The following is a 21,547-nucleotide window of genomic DNA, read 5'->3' as shown; positions in this document are numbered from 1 at the left end:
GAAGTCTTATGAGTAAATAAAATCTTAAGGAAGCCTAATTCTGCATCCTCATTCATACTTCAGTGGTAGTTGACCTAGGGTGAATTTCATCAATTAATTAGTATATCCACAAGTACGATTTATTGAGCTCTTACTACATGATGGGCGCTGTAATCACAAATGTGGGAAGCACAAGTATAAGACATCACTATTGTCTTTAGCTTTTATTTACTTGTGAGATTTTTAGTGGAAAAATCATCCATTCATGGATTTAAAATTATTGAGGGCCCAATTTTCTCCCAGAATTTGGGAAAGAGCCTTGTTTTTTAGGGAAGAGTATCCATCTGTGAGGAATGCAAAACTGAAACCAATCCTTCCACAGTCACCAGCCAAAAGAATTGTTTACTACATGAAAACTTATGTGATCCTCTTATCAGTCTTCTTTGAGGAATGGATGTTCATACTCAGCAGCTACAGTAGACATGGTAGATGTTGGCATGACATTAATTATTACATGCAGTAGATGGCTGTTGTGACAAGGGCATTACAAAGCGAACATCCCTTTACCTTAACAGATCAAAACATACCAGCTACTTCTCCCAAATTTGTGGATAATTTGGTTTTGTAGAGCTGGTCTATGTGCGCCTTACTCCTAAGTCTGTGGCATGCTTTGGGATGATGAGGTCATGCTACTATTACTAGCTGACCTTGCTCACTAGTCTAGATTCTCAGCTGGGACAAATGACTATACTCTGCCTATTGTGTTTCAACATCAGGAAACTTCCAAGAAATACTGACATATTCTCAAAGCAAAGACAGAGAGCCAGAAATGTGTGTGTGTGTGTGTGTGTGTTTTCTTTTCTTTGAATCAACTTTACCTTTGTTCCCTTAACAAAAATGATGAGTTGGCCAAGCCTCCAAACAGAATATATGCTAACAAGTATAAACAGAGAAAGATATGAAAGACCTCACTCACTATCACAATCTCCCCTGATAAAGTAAGTAGCCACTGAGAGGTGGGTTCCAAGCTAAAATAAACAGGTCTCTTATGGTAAAGAGTCCTACTCCTTCTCCTGGGATAAACCTCAAGATGTGACATAACGTTTAGGAAATTCTCAAAACTTATTCTGAGAATTCCTGGAACTTCCCACTTTGTACCTCGGTATCAGAAATGCCCACTGTAGTGATTTCAAAATGATGGCTCATGCGTTTTACTGTGACGTATTTTCCTACTTACCTACCTTAAACACACAACACTGTAATATCTGATCATTTTACTTTTTGTTTTTGGTAAGACCATTAGTTGGTTATGTGCAAGTAAGTATGTAGTTTAGCTATCAGTCTTGGTCCAAGTCCTGTCTCCCCTATAGCCTGGCATCTCTGTACAAGCACCTGCACTCTTTCTAAGTCCTTCTGCATTTAATTTAATTTAAGTGCACCCAAGGACACCTGTCATCTCCTCTTGTTCTCTAAGTATTATGAAAGATTAGAATTCTTACTTAATCACCAAGATTCTCATTTTTGTTGTTGTTAACATCCTCAAAGTGCTTAGTGCATTGTAGAGAACATGCTGATGCTATTAACTGGCCGGTTAGCTGATTTTTAACTTTTTCCTTAGAGATGTACCTATTATAAATACACGGGAAAGAGTCTCTGTGGGTTTATTGAGGGTGGATTCCTGTGTTGTGAGGCATGTAAAAGAGGTAAAATGAATTACACAAACCCACGAAGGCCGCTGTGTCTGCGAGCCAAATGCTTTGTGTTTCAGCGGCCTACCAAAGAACAGTTTCCATTCAAGACACGTACTGATTTTTGAAAGAAAGAGAAAATGTCATGTGACAATTGGGAGATCTAATACTTTGGGGACATAGCAGAGGAGAAATGTACAAGTATTAATTCCTTGTTTCAGTTGTAAAGTCTGTATGTAGTAGAAGCCGGGGGGAGTGATGTTCCTTGGCGATGAAGTCATCTGGTTAATCTTTGTCTGCGTTTAGGAGGGGCCCTTGAGATGGCAGAAAGACAGGAAGGAGAATAGAGGTAAATCAATAGGAACATAGCAAAAGCCAAAAGGTAGAATTAGAAGATGTGGAACAAAATACTTTGTCAGTGTCTTGAATCTAAACCCCATGGTGGGAGAAGTGAGGTATCCATAATAAAGACTATATTTACCTCATGTGGTTGCCCGAAGTTCTGATAGGTAAACAGACATATCTGCATTCCTGTTTCATTCATTTTTATATTACAGAAAATAAATTATGTGTGTGTGTGGGTGAATTTAAATGAAACTGAGGAACTTTCATAGAAGCAGTTAAAAGCATCTTCAGCTTTGATTCACTCCTTTGCAATATTTAGTTTTAAAATCAGACACTTCAGTACTGTATAAAAATAGTAAGCCAATTTCCTAACTGAAAATATAATTTGAAGCTAAATATCCTCAAATTATATTTAGGATAAATCAGGATTAGTTTCATCTTGTAAGTTTTTGAAAATGCTTACACATTTGAAGATATTTTGATGTCATTAAATGATCTTTTAAGGTAAGTGAAGTATTTTTATACTAATATAAAACTTAGTGTTAGAAAAAGTATATTTGGTGATAATATTTTTCTTCATGTTTACATATGAAGGAAAACTAGACTTTTGAAACAGCAGGCAACTTCCAAATTAATAGCACTACTCCCAAGGAAATCATATAGTCATTTCAGGTTTGGATTGATCGGAAATAACTCCAAGAACTTGGGACTCTGCAATTGAAAGAAGCTGACCCAAGGGTATTATAATGTTTACACGGATCTCTTGGAATTATGGAAAGTGTAGTCTGAACCAAAACAACGGAAAGAAGACAAAAACCTTTCGATTTTATAAAGACTGAGTAAATAAGACTCCATCAATCCTTAGACTAGCAATGATTCAGTTTATGCTGTCCATGTCCTCTTCTTCTAACTAAAATATTTTTTTTTCTGAGTACCGCAAGCAACTGGAGAATAACATTGAATGCTTTTAGTTTTCTCTCAGTATTCAATCAAGAGCCGAGAGACAAACTAAGGTTCATTTCTGGACCTATCTTTAAAAAACAAAACAAAAAATCTCTTCAGCGATACAAGTTTCAAAATATTCTCTTGGAAATCACTAAGAAAAGTAATGCATCTTGTTTTAGAAATTATAGAGCCCGGTGTGTGCATTTAATAGGCACAGAGACACATTTCTTCCATAAATTCAGCCTCTGATCTGATGTTAGACTGCTGATGCTAAGCAGACGTGCCATTTCACTGGTGAAGCAGGCAGGCAGCTCAGAGAGAGAACCCCTTCTGGCTATTTTGTAAGCCTAATACAATTCTCTCTGTTTCCTTGACATTTGCTTTTGACACTTCAACCAGTTTCTTGTCTTGTTTGGTATCCCTGTGGAGTCCAGACACAGGAAGACTGAGGGGGAAAGGGGAGTCCAGCTGGTGGGTTCTGGACAATAAATATGACCTACATTCCCACATTCAATGTTAAGCCTATAAACCTGGGGTGGGGCTGGGTAGTCATTGTGGGGACTTGTCCGCCACTGAGGAATTGTCCAGAGACTTTGGGAATTGTTTTTCTTCTTCTTCTTCTTCTTCTTCTTCTTCTTCTTCTTCTTCTTCTTCTTCTTCTTCTTCTTCTTCTTCTTCTTCTTCTTCTTCTTCTTTTTTTAACTGAACTCAATTTGAGGAAGGAGGGAGGGGTGAGAAGAGAAGAGGACCCCTTTAGGCAGACCGCATAAATTCCCTCCTGCGCATTCAGATTCTTAAGTCTGCAGGTAAACAAGGCGGCAGGGAACATTTCCACACAGTGTGAAAAGAGAAGCAAACCAGGGGATATCGCCACTTGTTGCCGCACTTGACATTAATTAAACCAGTTTTAAATAAAGAAGGCGTTAGGATATTTTTTTCTATTGCATGCAATATTTACATTAATTATGCCAAACGCCAAATTTTACTTAAAACTAAGTTATTTGTACTTTTAATAAATTCGTTCCTTTCGGAGACTAACAAGGTACGTTAGCAGAGGATTTCTGCACGGCTTTTCTTTGTGCATATAAAATTTAAATGCCCTTCCAGAGAGAGAGAGACCTTCCTTTCCACATCACATACTACTCCTGTTCCCCCCGCCCCCTCTATGGGATCATTAGCGAGTGAGCCTCCTCTGCAGCATTGGGGGTAAGGAGTGATCGCTTCCGGTTCTCACAGCTTGTGGCTTAGACGGCTATTGTGGGGATAAAACTCTGACCAAAGGCTAGCTCCTGTTCCGACTGGTCTTCTGTATCTGTTGATTTCCAACGCTAGTAATTATGAGCCTCCTCTGATGAGATGGTAATGAACGCCCTTTTCAGAACTCGCAGCTTCTTCATGCTCCCTTTCCCAACCAGTCACGGGCACCTAGCTCTTCTCTGCGCTTCCATTTGCCTGTTCCTTCTCCCCAGGGGTCCTTTGCACAGGCATCTAGAAGACTATTTTCTTCACTCTTACATCTTCCTACAGTTCCACGGGCCTTTCATTATACATTTGTAGATGCCATTATTTGATCAATTCTTTCTCCTATTAGAGTATGAACCTTTGAGGAATTTTTGTCAGGTTTGGTTCCCTGGGAGAACTCAGCTTCTCTCATTGATCTCAGAAAGCCTGACATAGGAAGATAAATCAACATATGTTTGCAATAAATTGATTGGAAATAAACAATGAATGAATGAACGAACACATTTCTTGCTTTTCACTGTTATTTGTCTCTTTGATTGGCCTATTGACCATAGGTAGTCAAGCCTAGCATGTTAGGGCTGTCATGGCCTTGGCTATGATCCTGATAACTCTAGTAACACTCTCATCTATCTAAATTTTATTTTTCATCCCCTGCAGCGCCCCAGCTGCTAGTCAAGGCTATGGAGAGGATCTGTGGGTCATTCGTGCTAAGAGAATGCCGTTTATTGGGAGTAACAGAGCTGCTTATATAGCGGAGGAACCAGCAATCGAGCAGCACTGTGGAAAGTCCCCAAGAGGAAGCAAACCAAGGGCCAAGTCATGAGACTAACAACAAATATATAGAGCAAGGTCAATAGGATCTGCTCTAATCTCACTCACCCTAGCTCCCAAGGCAAGAAGAACACAATAGCCTGAATAGCTCTCTGTATGAACTTCCTATTGTTGAGTAGCTCTCTGAAAGAGTTTTCTTAACCCTCCAGGTGTTTCTCAGTAGGGACCTCCCTACTTCTTAGGAAGGTAAGTAGTCCAAGGGTGGCCTGGAACACAAAGACCTCCTCCAAGCAGAGCTCAGCAGCTGGAAGATCACAGCATGCAGCCTAAGCATGGGGTGATTTCTGACATGGCAGAATTTGGCATAGCTTCTCACAATTCCCAATAGCCGAACTCAAGTAAAACAAGGAAATTATATCTGGAAGACCTTTTGTCGCAAGAGGAGAAAACAGCAATGCAGAACACAGTGCGGTAGGTTTAGAGCAGAGAGACACTAGTCTACTAGTCTAGCATGCAGCACAGGAGGGCAAGAGATGGAGTGAGCAGCCTCTTAAATCAGCTCCCAAGAATAATGCAGATTTTGTTAAAGCATACATGAGTGAAAAAAAAAAAAGAAAGAAAGAAAAAGGAAACATGACTGCTCTTAGGAACTGCGGAGAGGGTTTACTGTGGATATGTGGGAGGGTACAGACAGAGGCAGAGACATCTGTGAAAGTCCAAAGTGTGCAACATCCTGAGCTGGCCCATGTGGGGCTAGAAGGAGGAGGAAGAGCAGAAGGGAGATGGGAGAGAGAGGCACCAGGTTCAATAGCCAAGAGGCCCAAAGGCAAAAAGAAAGCAAGTAACCAAAATGTTTGAATTATTTAGAGAATAGCAACCCAGGCCCCCGGTTGGAGAATTCAGGGTAGCAGGACAGGGTATGCCAGCCAGGAGGGCCTTGTAAGAGGTAGGGACTGAGGGATGCAGGGAAAACCTAGCAGCCAAGGCCAGCTCCTCTTTGATATGTTAAATAAGCATCTCAGCCATTTGTCCTGGGTTTGAAACCTAACAGTGTACCACATTTATTTAGATGATAATTCAATGTAATATGAACTTCTATGTTAACTGTTTGAAATAGAATGCTCTATACCATGATTACTTGGGAAACTGTTACTCTTGGGGTAACCATACTTAATAAGTGACCTCATATTGAAATACCCCAAAAAGAGAAGCTTCTGGCATTAAAAACAAAACAAAACAAAACAAAGAGTGTCAACAGACAATCTCAGGATAAGGATAAGTGTTTAAACTGTAGAATAACCGTCTAAAATTAATGTAAAAACCATATAAGCATAAAATGGCACAATTCATTATTTTATTGGGTATCTATCATGACACTAAACACTGTATTGATTGTTGACAGGTGATAGGATAAGAAGGGGAGAAATATCAACCTCTTTTGCTATGTTATCCAACAACTGCAAAGCTTCTTGGATATCCTGTTTCTTATTTGTTTGTTTGTTTACTTTCTATTTCCCCCCTTAATTTAAAATGGATTATTTTTTCAGGCCTAATTACAGTTTCCCCTCCTTCTAATCCTCCTTCTGCCTCCACACCTGTCTTCCCATCTAGATCTACTCCTTTTCTGTCTCATTGGATTAAAAAAAAAAGACTTCTAAGGGATAACATGATAACATAAAATATAATAAGGTAAAACTGAAACCATCACAAATGAAGTTTGATGAGGCAAACCAACAGAAGGAAAAGAGACCAAGAGAAGGGAGAAGAATAAGAGACCTACTCATTAACACACTCAGGATTCTCATAAACAATACTACACTAAGATCTATAATAGTGTGCAGACCTGTGCAGACCCTGTGCATAATGCCTCAGTCTGTGAGCTCATAGGATCTTTGCTAAGGTGGTTTAGAGAGCCTTGCTCTCCTGATGTCCTCCATCCTTTCTAGCTCTTAAATTCTTTCTGTCTCCTCTTCCATGGGATACCCTGAGCTCTGGGAAGAGAGATTTGATGGAGACATCCCATTTAGAGCTGTGTATTCCAAGGTCTCTACCCCTCCCCGCCTCTCTGCATAATATCTGTGTTTGTTCTCATCTTCTCGAGGAGCAAGTTTCTCTGATGATGGATAGCCTGTTTATTTTTCCCATCTTTCCTTCTACATGAACACACATGTGTATACATCTCACACATGTTGGCCTCCAAGTCTACTCCCCACCTTTCTCTGCCCTGTTCTGTGCTCCAGTAGGAAGGTACTTGGAAATTTGACTACTGCATGTAAATAGATTTAAAATCGATCAAAGCCATTAATGTAAGAACAGACCCTTTGGAACTGTTGGAGAAAAAAAAAACATAATAAAAACATTCAGGCAAGGACTGCCTGGATATGACTCAAATAGCTCAGGAAAACAAGTCACAGTGTAACAGATGGATTCATTCAATTAAAAAAGCTTCTACCAAACACAGGAAACAGTGACCAGGTGATGAAATAGCCTACAGAACAGGAGAAAATTTTGCCACCTACAGTAGTAAGATCGTGAATATACAGAGAACTTTAAATGGCAATCATCTGTGGGAGGAACAAGACCTTAACAAGGCGCACCTGGCAATAGGTTTGCCCATAAGGGGGCCTTACTGTAGAGTCCGCCCGAGACCTGCCTGGACATGTCAAGGCATCCCCAGAGACTGACAACTCACAGTCTGGCAACAGTTGGCATCCAGCGTGGTCTCCTTACTCATCCAAGCATGGGCATTGAGTATGCTTGCGTTAGACTTTATAGACTTTAGCTTTTCACTGCAGCTGTCATTTGGGGGGCGGGGCATCATTTCGTCTTTTGTTGTCAGTGCTGCATGGAACATCGCTAACCATCTCCAGGACTCTTCTGTCTCCCACTGCATGGTCGAGTTCGCGTGCCCCCTTCAGCAGCTTTGTTGGTGAGTTGGCTTCTTTATGTTTTCTGTTCTTTGCCTTTGCGTGAGGTGAGCGCGCTGGATCCCTCTCTCATTCATTCCCTTTGTGTATGTTTGTCTTGTCAGGGAGGTACACTCACTTTACTTTTAGTTGACCCAGTGTCTCCACATAAGGGTTGATAGCCCCCCCCCCGCCACCCCCCTCCCCCTCTGGAGACGGAACCAGCGATTGGCCTTTTGCCACTGGAGACACCATGTGGGCATTGGACCCTGGCCTTGTTATGCCAAGATTACCCAGATCAGGAGAACCCCCAAAAAGACCGCTAGGACCCGATACTGATGCAATATACACAGCGTCCTGTATTATGGGCCCAGAGCTTCAGATTACAATCCTTACTGATGCAACAGGATAGGAGAACGATAGTGTAGCTTCAAGGATAATGGGTTTATAAGGAAAACCTGTAATTAGGAGTTGGGGGTCACAGGGAAGTAAGGAAAAAACCATAAGCGGAGATCATGAGTTTCAGGAATGTCAGCCTTCAGGTAGATTGGGTCCAGGAAGCTGAATCTCCAGGGAAGTTGTTTTATCTCAGAGGATCACTGGGTGTTAATTGTATCTAATTGTTCGGGTGCAGTATCCGGAGAGTTCTGGCAGAGTGCTGGCAGGCCCAGTTTATGACAGTGTGCCATTATTCCTGAAACACAGGAAGGAGTGGGCTCATCTGGAGACAAATTTTCATACAGAACATTGTATTAAATTTCAGAATATAAATTACATATAGGAAATGGCATTAATTTTGCCCCTACAGCCTAACCACAGAAGTCCCCCACTAAGCACAAGATCTCAGGTCTGACACATCTTCCCATTCTCTTTGTTTTGTCTATTTCCCCAAACTTGTTCGTATATGTTGTGTAATTATGGGCAACCTCATCAGAGACTTGAGAAGGAAGAAAATTAATTACCTGAATGGACAGGAAGCACAGGTTAGCAGCTTCCAAAATGAGAAAATGACAGAGACAGTTTGCTATCTGATCAGTCACCAGATAGTTTAGTTTTACAATTAAGTTTAGTTGTTTAGGGGTTAAGATATTTTTAGGTCCAGATAGATGTTTTAAGATGATAAAGATGAGATATGATAGATATTGATTTACAGTCAGAATTTTAGACACACTGAGATAGGAAAGATGTTTTCTTCAAGGCTGCCAAATACAAAGGGTCGAAACACTATGAATGTAACATTTATATAATTCCTGATTGTTTAATCCTTCTTGCTGTAGGTAGTTTACTGTATAGGTGTGTAATAATATAAATATATATAAATAATACAAAATATGGGCAAACTCCCTTTCGTTGCCACAAAAAAGACAGGGGGAAGATGGCACAGAGGGCGATGATGTCTAGTCCCCACTTGGGTTAAGCCTCCCCACATACAGGGACACTCCAGACCTCTCCCATTACAACACTTTTGTCACTACTATTCTAGCAGGTGTTGTCGGGGTAACCACAGCGGCCATTGCTTTGACACAGACAGCTACAACAGCAGGGATTGTCAATGATAGTTTCTAAATCAGCTGAAGTGCTCCAGGTGGAGGAGTTATTAAATCAACACTTTACCAAGCCATATTTATTCTCCAAAAAAACAATTTGCCCTCTTGGCTGAGGAATTAGCCTTGGTTAGGGACATGTCCCTGCTGGCCTGTGAACTCTGATTTCATGCTTACCTCTTTCAAAGTGCGCAATTTCACTGAAACTAGCCAATGGTTGTCTGGCTTCATCCGGGAGACCTGGTCAAATATGTTCCTCAATTGCTCTATGCTACTCAGAGAAAGAATATCAAAACTCAATGAGACCAGGGCCCTGGTACTTTCTCTTGATACGGGGTTCATGAACCAGGTATGGAACAATATCAAAAGATATTCTTCAATCCTTCCTGGATACCCACCTATGTCATTTTGGGAGGAATAATGATCATATTAATCACTTTGTCTAAGTGTCTAAGTGTTTCCTGCACTTTGTCTAAGTGTTTCTGGCAATGTTTTATCAACAAAACTGCCCTATATATACTCATGGCTTGGGAACACCAGACCAGTTGACCCAAGGAGGTGATATGAGTCTGGCTCACAGAGATCTGTGAAGCCTCTGTCTAATATCCTACACACCCTATGCACTCTCCAGGGATGCCACCCTTTGAGGACTGGTAGTCAATGACAGGCTAGAAGCTGTTTCATAGGTCAACCTAAGACAGTCACAGTCCATTATATTGGGGGTCCCTGAGGTGGGGTTAACAAGACCAGAGCATAAGAACTCTAGTTCCCACTGAGTCCCAAAACTAAAAACAAAAGGGTGGATATGCAGGAGGAATGAGTCCTTCCTTGAGCAGGAACAAGGCCCGGCTGGGATCACCCATGCACAGAAGGGGGCCTTCACATAGAATTGGCCCAAGATCTTCCTGGACATGCCTGAGCATTCCCAGAGACTGACTGCCCAGAGTCTGGTGACATCACAAAGGGAACCAAGGAGGAGGAGCCTTATCAGCAGCTCTCAGTTTGGGAGCCAATGGGCCACTGGGAGGAGGCATGCCCTATTTCAGTATTACATGAGTCTGCTTCTGCCACTTGCCTGACTCCTGGATTCTGTGTTGTTGACTCCCTGCCAGCTCACTCTTGTCCCCAAGGATCCTGGCCCAGCAACAATAGTTAAAAGAACAAATAATACAATCAAGTATCAGGCAAATAAATTGAACAACATTTTTGTAAATATCAACGTATAAATGGCCAATATGTCCATGTAAAAAGATGTTCAACATTCTTATCCACCTGGGAAATGCATGCCAAACTATTTGACAATTTCATTATAGTTGGGAGTATCATCAAGAACATAACAGATGCTACCACGTGGAGGAAGAGTTATCCTTATGGACTACTGCTGGGAACCTGAACTGGAAATCAGAATGGAGATTCTTAAAATAGTGATAGCCAGGGGCTGGAGAGATGGCTCAGTGGGAAAGAGCACTTGTAGCTCGTACAGAAGACTCAGGTTCAACTCTCAGCACTCACGTGGATCCTTCTTAGAATGGCTGTTAAGTCTAGTTCCAGGGGATCTGATACCCTCTTCTGGTCTCTGGAGATAACAGGCACTCATGTGACAGTCTTGCATGTATGTAAACAAAATATTCATACACATCAAATAAAAATAAATGTTAAAAAATGGAAAGATAGACCTTCCATATAATCTAGCTGTGTGGCACCTGTGAGTATGTTCAAAAGAATTAGTCAATAATTAACGGAGATGTTGGCTGACCTGCATTTGTCATGGTATTATTATAATAACTGAGGTATAGAATAGAAGTGATATATATATATATATATATATATATATATATATATATATATATATATCAACTTTATTCAGACATAACCTAGGGTGACATTATGCCATTTTCAGGAAGACTGAAAATCATCATGTTATGTAAAATAAGCCATAACCATAAAGACAAACATTGTATATTTTTCATATGTAGAAGCTAAATTTAAAATGCTGAAAGGGTATTTTTAAATTTAGATTGCACATATGAGAAAGGACAGTAAAGGACTTGGCAGACAGGTAAAGGAGGGAAAGAGTAGATAATGTGAGTTAATACAATTCAAGTGCATTAGATACATAGCGAAAATATCAATAATGCTCATTATTTCATTGAGTTAAAAAATCTTAATAACTTCTTGGTTTATGTTTCAAATTAAAGTTTCATGTAGGTCAGTCTGGCCCTTAACTTTCTGTATAGTTTTTTAAAAATATATTTTATTAATTTATTCATATTACATCTCAATTGTTATCCCATCCCTTGCACCCTCCCAATCCTCCCTCCCTCCCATTTTCCCCTTACTCCCCTCAATTATGGCTGTGACTGAGAGGGACCTCCTCCCCCTGTATATGCTCACAGGGTATCAAGTGCTTTTGGTAATCTGCTATCCTTCCTCTGAGTGCCACCAGGCCTCCCCATCCAGGGGACATGGTCAAATATGGGTCACCAGAGTTTGTGTGAAAGTCATACCCCACTCTCCACTCAACTGTGGAGAATGTCCTGTCCACTGGCTAGATCTGGGTAAAGATTCAAAGTTTACTGCACATATTGTTCTTGGCTGGTGTCATAATTTGAGCAGGACCCCTGGGCCCAGATTTACCCATCATAATGTTCTTCTTGTAGGTTTCTAGGACCCTCTGGTTCCTTCTATTACCCAATTCTCCCATACTTCTTCCACCTAGAGTCCCAATAGGATGTCCTCCCCTCTGTCCCAGTTTCCTGGTAAGTGAAGACTTTCATGGGACATGCCCCTTGGGCTAGTGTCCAGATATAAGTGAGTATATACCATTTGAGTCTTTCTGCTTCTGGGTTAACTCATTCATTATGATAATTTCTAGTTCAATCCATTTGTCCACAAATTTAGGAAATTCCTTGTTTTTAATAGCTGAGTAGTATTCCATAGTATAAATGTACCACAGTTTCTTTATCCATTCTTCTACTGAGGGACACTCTTCTCTCCCCTAGATCCACTAGTCCTCTATTTCTCTTCAGAACATGGCAGGCCTCTCAGGGATTTCAACCAAACATGGCATATCAAGTTTTAATAAGACTAGTCATCTCCTCTCATATTAAGGATGGATAAGGCAACCAACTTAGTAGGAAGAAAAGGGTCACAAAAAGACAGTCCCAGGTTGCACTGTTAGGAGTCACAGAAGAAGGCTACTCAACACAGCCATAACATATACGCAGAGGGTCTGGGTCAGACCTATACAGGCTCTTTGGTTGTCGGGTCAGTCTCTGTGAGCCCCTATGAGCCCAGGTTAGTTGATTCTGTGGGGGTTTTTTTGTGGTACTCTTGACCCTTCTGGATTTTTCAATCCTTCCCTCCTGTCTTCAGCAGGATTCCCTGAGCTTCACCTAAGCTCCCATAAGTTTCTGGATGATAATTATGCTAGGCATATTATGAGTGTAGCAGAGTGTCATTGGGAATTAAAGAAATTATATATTATGTACAGATACGTAGATTTAGGACTGTGCTCACCAAAAGCATATTGGAAACTTTGTGTTATACTCTGCATCTCTGTTGAATATTTATATATTTTTTGCCTTATGTTTGTCCTGATGCTTTAAAATAGGACATAGATGCATGCTCCCTGTGCTGCTCAGATGGGTAGCTTTTAATAAATCCTACATTCTTCTTTTTGCATCATGGTTTTGCTTTGCCAAGAACCTTAGATTTGGCTCTCTTGTGAAGTAGCCTGACTACTCAAACTAACTACTATCCTAGGTAGGCCTTCCAAGTGTGAGGGTAAAACTTGAGCCAACTGGGCAGAATGAGGCCCAGGTACAGGCATATGCATGCAAGGTCTTCTGTTGGAGGGAAGAGAGCGACGCAATTCTATTTCAATTAAAAGCATGTTAAAAAAGAGTAAATACAAAATATTATTTTTAAAGGAGTAGGACCTCTTTGGGGGGAATACTGACATTCTTCTTGTAGACTGAAATCATCTAATTCGGTATGGTACTTAATTTTGTCTCCAATAAAAATCTGCTCATTAATAGGAAGGATTCACACAATTTGTTGTGGAACTCTCTCCTCCAAGTACAGTCCGGAGACTCTTCATGACTCAGGGTTGTTGATGTGCCTTATATAGAATGTGGTGGATGGTGAGGATGGCCATTGCTTCTCTACCTGGCATTTTAGTCACTCCCTCCCTTCTGCAGACTCGGTTTTCTCAGCTGTGTGTAATTCTGTCCATGAACATGTTTTTGTGGAAGGTGATAGAGTGCATATAGGGTGAGAGGTTAGCTAAGGGGACATTCCATGAATGCACCTGTGGAAAGTTGTTATCTATGCTGGAATGAGAATTTTCAGTGACATGGCCTTTTAGAGTCACCCAAGTAGCCACTCACCCATGTTACTATAGACTGGCTGAATAAACTCATTGGTTCAGCACACTAGACCAGTGTTCCTCATCTGTTCCACCGCAGTAGCAATAATGTAGGCTGCACCCACGAGAAAGGAAGTCACAGCTGGTCATAGAACTAGATGAAATAAAAGAGCCTCACTGTATTGAGGGCATAAATCACAGGTGTGGACTAGGTATTGATAATGCATCAATTTATTTCCCAATAAATAAAAACTCTTGGAGGTAACAGAGTGCTTTCTGTCTTGAGAGCATTTCATAAAGATGGACCAATTTATCATTATTTACAAGCCAATTAATTTTCACCACCTTGGGTAGAAATTGTAATTATGCCAAGACTGGCAGATGGGGGGAGGGGGAAAGTAACTGGGGAGAGAATCAAGAGAATTGTAATTTGATAGACTTGAATTAAGTGGATATTTACTGCTCAGTTTAAATAACATAAAACAACTGTGTAGTGGATTAGCTTTTGCAAAGGCACTGTTCAAACATTGTTGGGTCATTGGTCTTTTTACGTTCATTTACTTCTTTATTCTTCCATTCATTTATTCAATTCACCCTCTTAAAAATAGTTTTGAGAATCGTATAGATCCTAAAAATATAAACCTGGATATGACACGGTAGTAGTTCTTTTCCCCCATTGATTAATTAATTAATTAACATGTGGATTGCAGCTTTTCTTACTTCCTCTCCTCCCAGGCCCTCCGTCTCACCTCCTTACCCTCCAACTTCTCTCCCATCCTTCTCAGAGAAGGTGAGGCCTCCCACCTATATCAACCCATCTTGGCATATTAAGTTGCTATAGGACTAAGTGCATCTTCTTATTTTGAGGCTACACAAGGCCAGTTAGGGGAAAAGGGAACCAGACGCAGGCAACAGAGTCAGAGACAGCCCCCACTCCCATTGTTAGGGGTCCTACATGAAGTCCAAGCTGCATGTTTGTTACATATATATATGTTATATATGATATATATATATATATATATATATATATATATATATATATATATATATATATATATGGCTCAGGTCCATCCTATACATGCTCTCTGGTTGGTGGTCCAGTCTCTGTGAGCCCCTGTGGATCTAGGTTAGTTGATTCTGTATGTTTTCTTGTGGTGTCCTTAACCCTATCCAGTTCCCACAATCCTTTTCCCACTCTTCCACAAGGTTCCCCAAGCTCTGCCTAATGTTTGGCTGTGGGTTTCTGCACCTGTTTCCATCAATTGTGATGAAGCCTCTAAGAGGACAGCTATGCTAGCCTCCTGTTGGCAAGTATAGCAGAACATCAGTAATAGTGCCAGAGGTTGGCTCTCTCTCATTGGGTGGGTTTTAAGTTGGGCCAGTCCTTGGTTGACCATTCTCTCAATTTCTGCTACATTTGCATACCTGCATACCTGCACCTCTTGTACCCAAAGTAAACTGTGAGTCAAAGGTTTTGTGGGGAGTTGGTGTCCCCATCCCTCCATTGGAAATCTTGCTTGGTCACAGGAGGTGGTTGTTTCAGGTTCCATGTCCCCTGTTGCTAGGTCACTATCAGACATTTCTGAGAGTTTCTTTTGCCCTAGGTTTCTGGCTTGTCTCAGAGATGCTCCTTTCCCTCTACAGATATCCTCTTTAGTAGTCCTTAAGAAGCTTCTTGCTACTTAGAAAATAAACATGCAAGCAAATAATGGCAACATATACCATTTAGCTCTTTTTGCTTCTGTGTGAACTCATAGCTTTACAGAGACTATCAGATAAAGAAAAAGCCAACTTTCAAGTTGAGCTGGTATGAAAGAAGCAGATCTTTACTTCCTAAGCAGACCCCTGGAGACTTAGAGAAAGCTGGAAAGTTTATAACACAACAGTGCAAATCCAGGAGTCAGCCTAGAATGGCAAGTGAGCTTATTGAACACAGAACATTTTTTTCTAATTTATTTTTAAATAATAAAAATAATAAAATACAAAAAGCCCACAATGAAATTGTATAAAAACAGAGGAAAAAGAGCCCAAAATAAGGCAAAATGAACAAACAAAACACAGAAATAATGACTATAATTATTATAATAAACAATAGATAAAAATTTGACTGTTAGATATATTTCAAAAGAAGAATTGATAATATTTTGTGACTACTTAGGTATGGTTAATGGGGGAGGTAAGAGATGAAATTAATACTAAGTAAAATTGGGAGGAAAATTGGAGCTCATTGTGTACTGCTGTAATTGGTAAGGAGGACAGGTTGATAGACGGGCATTAGGTAAGATTACTTACAAACATAGTGACATGCAGATGAAGGTCAGATATTCCTATAAGATAAGGAAGACTCGCTGAGTGCTTGAAGCTGCTACAGTGCAACTCTGGCAAGAGCCCCTTGCATCCTGTGAGTGCGCCCCGCCCTTATTCTTGCTGTGGATTTAGAATGAGAACCTACACTAACTTTAGTTGTTGCAGCGACCACTTTGTTGCCTGTTTATTGGAGGCCATTGGTCTACCCAAGGCTGTGAACTCTGCTTCTCCTGAACTGTTTCTTATAGATGAAGTAAAAGAAAAGTGTAGAATATTAATCAAGAATGTGAATATTTTGAAAGTGAATCATTTCTCTTATAGAGAAGTGCTGCAACGCAAAGTTCTTATTTTTTTTCTTTCGTATTCCACCAGTAGTAGTAACTGAGTGGCTGTTTCCATAAAGATCTTCGAGTTTAGATGAGCAGTGTAGGGCAAAAGGTTGCCTCAAACCTACAGGGATAAACGTTAGATCATTTCTAGTTTTTCCTCTTTCAAGTTAAAGGATGGTCAGAAAGAGTTACCTCTGTAGAAGTCTTTTGGAGTATACTTACATAGGAACACAAATGCAGCTCTGACCACTTCTAACTTAGTTTTCAGCCATGCTTTCTCTAATTCCAAGTTGAAAGCTTTATCCTGCATAGATTGAAAATGATAAGATATGCTGCCAGGACCTCTTGACTGCTAATGAAACTTAAAAACAACAGTTCTAAAAAAGGCTTTTTAAAAATTGTTACCTTGTCTTTTATTTATTTATTTTTTTCCAAGAGGAATCTTAAGCTGGAGAAACATTAACAGTGCAAAGACACACTGGTACTTTAGGTTTTTCTGCTGATAAAATCTTTGCCAGTTAATTCCAGTTATTCATTTCAGACCATTTTGAGAGGAATGTAAATCTGTTTGATGATGTCTGCTTCAAAAGTAGATTCTACCAATTTATTTCAGACCAAATTAGGGCTTTTGGAGCTGAATGCTCTGTGGTGCTGTAACTTCAGCTATTCCACACAACTGACCAGTGCATTGTCAATTGACGCAGTCAATTAAAATAAATTACTGTCGTTTTCTGGTTTTCTGTCAGGAACATCTGGTCTGTGAGTCAGCCATGAAAGAGCTTTCTATTGCTCATGCAATTGTCACCTACTTAGTCTCTCTGCTGACAAGTTGACCTGACATCGCAATGGGAGTTCTAGCTCCTAATCAGGACTATGGTTCTCTATCTATATTTATGGGCTGTGGCCAGATCATATTCCCCTTAGTGTAGTAAAGCGTTGTCACCAAGGCTAGAATTTAAATGAACTTGCTGCATTTCATACGGAAAGAACCAATTCTCTTTCTTCTTTTTTTCTTTTTAGTTTTTGTATGTAGCTCAGCACAAATCCCCGATTTCTTCAGAAAGCAACGACAAGAATACATTGTTTTCACTTATGATAGTATGTGCTACTTTCACGTATGCACACCCATTTGGGCATTACTTGATGCTTGACATCCATAACAGTTATCAGTGCTATAGCTGCAAATTTTTGTTGCAGATGTTTCCACATTTCCCTGCAGACATCCTCACTGGATGATCACTAATGTGCACTCCAACATTAAGCATTAGTGCATTATTATTATTAATAACTTTGACACATTCTTAGTGACTGTCAAGTAAATAAAATAATGGGGTATTTCATATACAATAGCATACTGCTGGTTACATTTTTGAGCACTGACTGATTTAATGTTACAGGTATGGATTAAAGATGCAGCTCCTAAAGTTTGGAAAAAGATGGGTAGTGTTTGTTACTATGCAGACATTGATCAACCTTAATATGATTATATTCTGCATATTAACAAAATATAGGACTAAAATTTATAGAAAATTACCCAGATATTTGTTGATTAGAAACAAAAATTTTAGTTGTAGTATTTTTATTTTCCTGGGCATAGTTTGAAATATTTGTTTACCTGCTATGGAGGTAAAAAGATAATGGAAAAGATAAACTTGATTTTTGATGTTTTTTACCTTTTTGACTGTGACCTGAGAAAATTCTAAATTTAGAGATCTTCCTCTTAGGGTCAATGGAAAATTTTTATGAATTGTAAATACCTGAACTTAGTGTGTGTGTGTGTGTATGTATGTATGTATGTATGTATGTATATATATCACAGAAATGGTTTTCTAGTATGACTAACATTCTCAAAGCTATTTAAACTTCAAAAAGGTTAAGAACTATTGAACTGGTTACATAATCCCTTCTATGAAGTACAAGGAATGCCTCTATCCTGTACTTGTGAGTCAATAACTATATATTAGTCTATTTAGTTTGAACAACTGTTATTAGAATTTTGATGGAGAACATGGTGTCAAGATAACTTGTAGTCCACCTTTTCAGTTTTATCTGCCATTTTAAATATTCTTACCATTATGTTTAGAGCATTTACTATAAAAGCCTTATGAATTTTTTGACTTCATAAGAAATATATGGTCCACTTATTTATGTCAATGACTCTATTCATATCAATTTCAGGATCACAATTTTTAGTTTATTAATATGTTGACCATGATTTTACTCCTACTGTAATTCTTCCCAGACCTTCACACTCTCTACCCACCCAACTTTATATCTTTATCTAGTCTCTTGCTTTAAAAAAAAAAAACAAACACACACACACACACCTACAACAAAGAAAGAAGGAAAGAAAGAAAGAAAGAAAAAAAGAAAAAAAGAAAAGAAAGGAGAAACTCCACAAGAACAGAAATCAAAACAAACAAGTAAAAGACTGGCAATATCAAAATTGAAGGGGAAAAAAAGGCAAAACAAGGCAAAATGAAATGAGAGGTCTACAAAAATGTCATGGAGACTGTTTTGAGTGGACAAGCTACTCTTGGCTACTGTGCCTGCCCTGAAGTGTTGATATACCAAGTGAGACTCCATAGGAAAAAACTGAATTTTCCTTTCAATGCAGTTCAATTTTAGATAGCTTCTTGTTTTGGGGTGGGAGCCAATGTCTGCTAGTTACTCCCTCTCAGTGATGGTAACCTATCTGACTTGAACCTGTGTAAGACTTGGGGTGTGGCCATACTCTGTGAATTTTGATGTGCATCAGTCCACTGTCCAAAAGGCAGAGTTTCCTTGGACTCATCCATCACCACTAACTCTTACAATCTTTCTACCTCCTCTTTTCAATAGACTCTTGAGCCTTGAGGAAAATAATTTGATGAAAAAAATCCTGTTTATATCTGAGTGCTTCAAAATATCTCACTCTCTGCATATCCAGGTTTTTTTCTACTTATTAATTTCTGTCTAACAAGAAAAAGCTCCTCTCATGTGAGTAGTCAGGCAGTATGTCATTAAGAGTCATTTTATCACTATGTTCCTTTAGTAGAAAAATAATATTAGGTTTTCCTGTAGGCTCGTGATCTATTTAATCTCAGGTATTTAAGTGTTAGGTATGGGTTCAGTCTCATGGAATAGGCATTAAATCTTATTAGAAAGTAATTGGTTACTCCCTTATTATTTGTATCACTATTGTACCAGGATACCTTGCAAGCCGGTTGCTGGTGTAGGTTCCATGGTTTGTAGCTCCCAACAGTGTAAATAATGCAAAGTCCATTGTCCAGGATCAACTCACAATTTTCTGGATTCCTTAAAGAGGCTTGGTTCACGTCTTTGGCTCACCCTTTGCAACACACACAACTATCTTCTTGGCTCTGGCTGGCTGGCTCCATCCCACTGTTGCTGCTTGTCATTCCATGGTACTGGTATCTCCAAAATACAGAATCTCCGGCTGCAATCGGTCTGCACTTTTTTACCTGCAGCCTCTCATAGACTTTCATGGTGCCAAGTATCAACTTGTCTGCATGACCCTTTCAATCCTGGGCCATCAGCCTTCACTGAGGCATAGTCTTCCCCAATGGCCTCTTGTAGCCTCTCACAATGCCAAGCCTCAGTTGATTTCCTTGACTGCTTTATGCTTTAAAAAGTGGTACCGCATGGATGACTCTTGAACTGTCAAGTTCACCTGCCAGTGTCAGGTATGACCTTGACTGCTTCTGGAACAGAGCTCCAGTGTGGTGACCCCGAGGAAACACTGCCCAGAAGATTTCATCTTACTGATCCTGTTTTTTTTTTCCTTAATCACAGCTGATTCTTCAAACCCAGCTGATCAGAATCCATTGTTCCAGCAAAGGTTTTACTTAAGTTGTTCTGTTCATCACAGACAATTATTCAGGTCCAGGTCACCATGATAGGAAGTCAGGATGGCAACTCAAGCAGGTCAGAAACCTGGAGGCAGCATCTGATGCAAAGGTCATGGAGGAACACTGTTTACTGGTTTGCTCCTCATTACTTGCCCAGATTGCTTTCCTATAGGACCCAAGACCACCAGCCTAAGGACCGTACCTCAATGGGCCAGGCCCTCCCCCATCCATCACTAATTAAGAAAATGCCTTACAGGCTTTTCTTCAGCCTGGTCTTATGGAGGCATTTTCTCAACTGAAGTTTCTTCCTTTCAGATAACTCTGGTTTGTGTCAAGTTGACATAAGACTAATCAGCATAATATATAAGGGAAAACATGTACTATTTGTCTTTTTGTGTCTGGATTACACCACGCACAATAATTTTATTTCTGGTCCCATTCATTTATCTATGAATTTCATGACCTCATTTTGTATTGGTTTTTAGAGCTGGAAAATATTCATTTGTAGTTGATGGACATCTAGGCTGTTTCCAGTTTCTAGCTAGTAAGAATAGCGTAGCAATTAAAGTATATAAGCAAGTATTTCTTTAATAGGATGCAGAGTCCTTGGGGTATACCCCCAAGAGTAGTACAGCTGCATCTTGAGGGAGATATATTCCCATCTTTCTGAGAAACCATCACATTGATTCCCATAGTGGCTGTACAAGACTGCATTCCCACCATCAATGAAGATGTGTTTCCTTTTCTGCACATCCTAATCAGGATAAGCTGTCACTTATTTTATTGATCTTGGCCATACCAACTACATAAGATGAAGTTCCAAAGTAAGTTTCATTTGCATTTCCTTTATGGATAAGGGTGTTGAACATTTAAAAAAGTTCTCAGCTATTTGCATTTCATCTCTGGAGAACTGTCTGATTAGCTGTGTACCCTATTTTTAAATTAGGTCATTTGTTTCATTTTCAGGTTTTAAAATTCTTTATATATTTTAGATACTAACCTTATATCAGATGTATAATTGATAACAATCCTTCTCTAATCTCTAGGCTCTCATTTTGCCAGAATGATGGCATCCGGTTTCTCTGCAGAAGTTTTCAGTTTTAGAGGTCTCATTTTATCAGTTGTTTGCCTTAGTGCCTGTGCTAATGGTACTCTGTTCAGAAAGTCCATTCCTATGCCAATGAGTTCAAGCCAATTCTCCACTTTTTTCTATAAGATTTAGGGTCTTATATTGGAATTTTTGATCCATTTGAGGTTAAATTTTGTGAATG

The 21,547-nt window shown here is 39.7% G+C and overlaps 1 protein-coding gene across 1 annotated transcript in view; it reads left to right on the top strand.

Annotated features, from left to right (window-relative positions):
• Positions 1 to 1,687: 1,687 nt before the first annotated feature.
• Positions 1,688 to 21,547, top strand: part of LOC311585057 (uncharacterized protein) — a gene marked incomplete at its 5' end in the record, with an annotated part of 161,906 nt that continues 142,046 nt past the window's right edge. The window contains 4 exons of the mRNA XM_084759826.1: positions 1,688 to 1,781; positions 2,486 to 2,516; positions 4,857 to 4,930; positions 7,841 to 7,899. Coding sequence (XP_084615952.1) covers positions 1,688 to 1,781; positions 2,486 to 2,516; positions 4,857 to 4,930; positions 7,841 to 7,899 — 258 coding nt within the window. The remainder of the gene's footprint in view (positions 1,782 to 2,485; positions 2,517 to 4,856; positions 4,931 to 7,840; positions 7,900 to 21,547) is intronic.

This window comes from Acomys minous (genome assembly GCF_964271855.1).
Source record: "Acomys minous genome assembly, chromosome: 15".
Taxonomy (NCBI): Eukaryota; Metazoa; Chordata; class Mammalia; order Rodentia; family Muridae; genus Acomys; species Acomys minous.
This window is presented reverse-complemented; position numbering and strand designations above follow the sequence as displayed.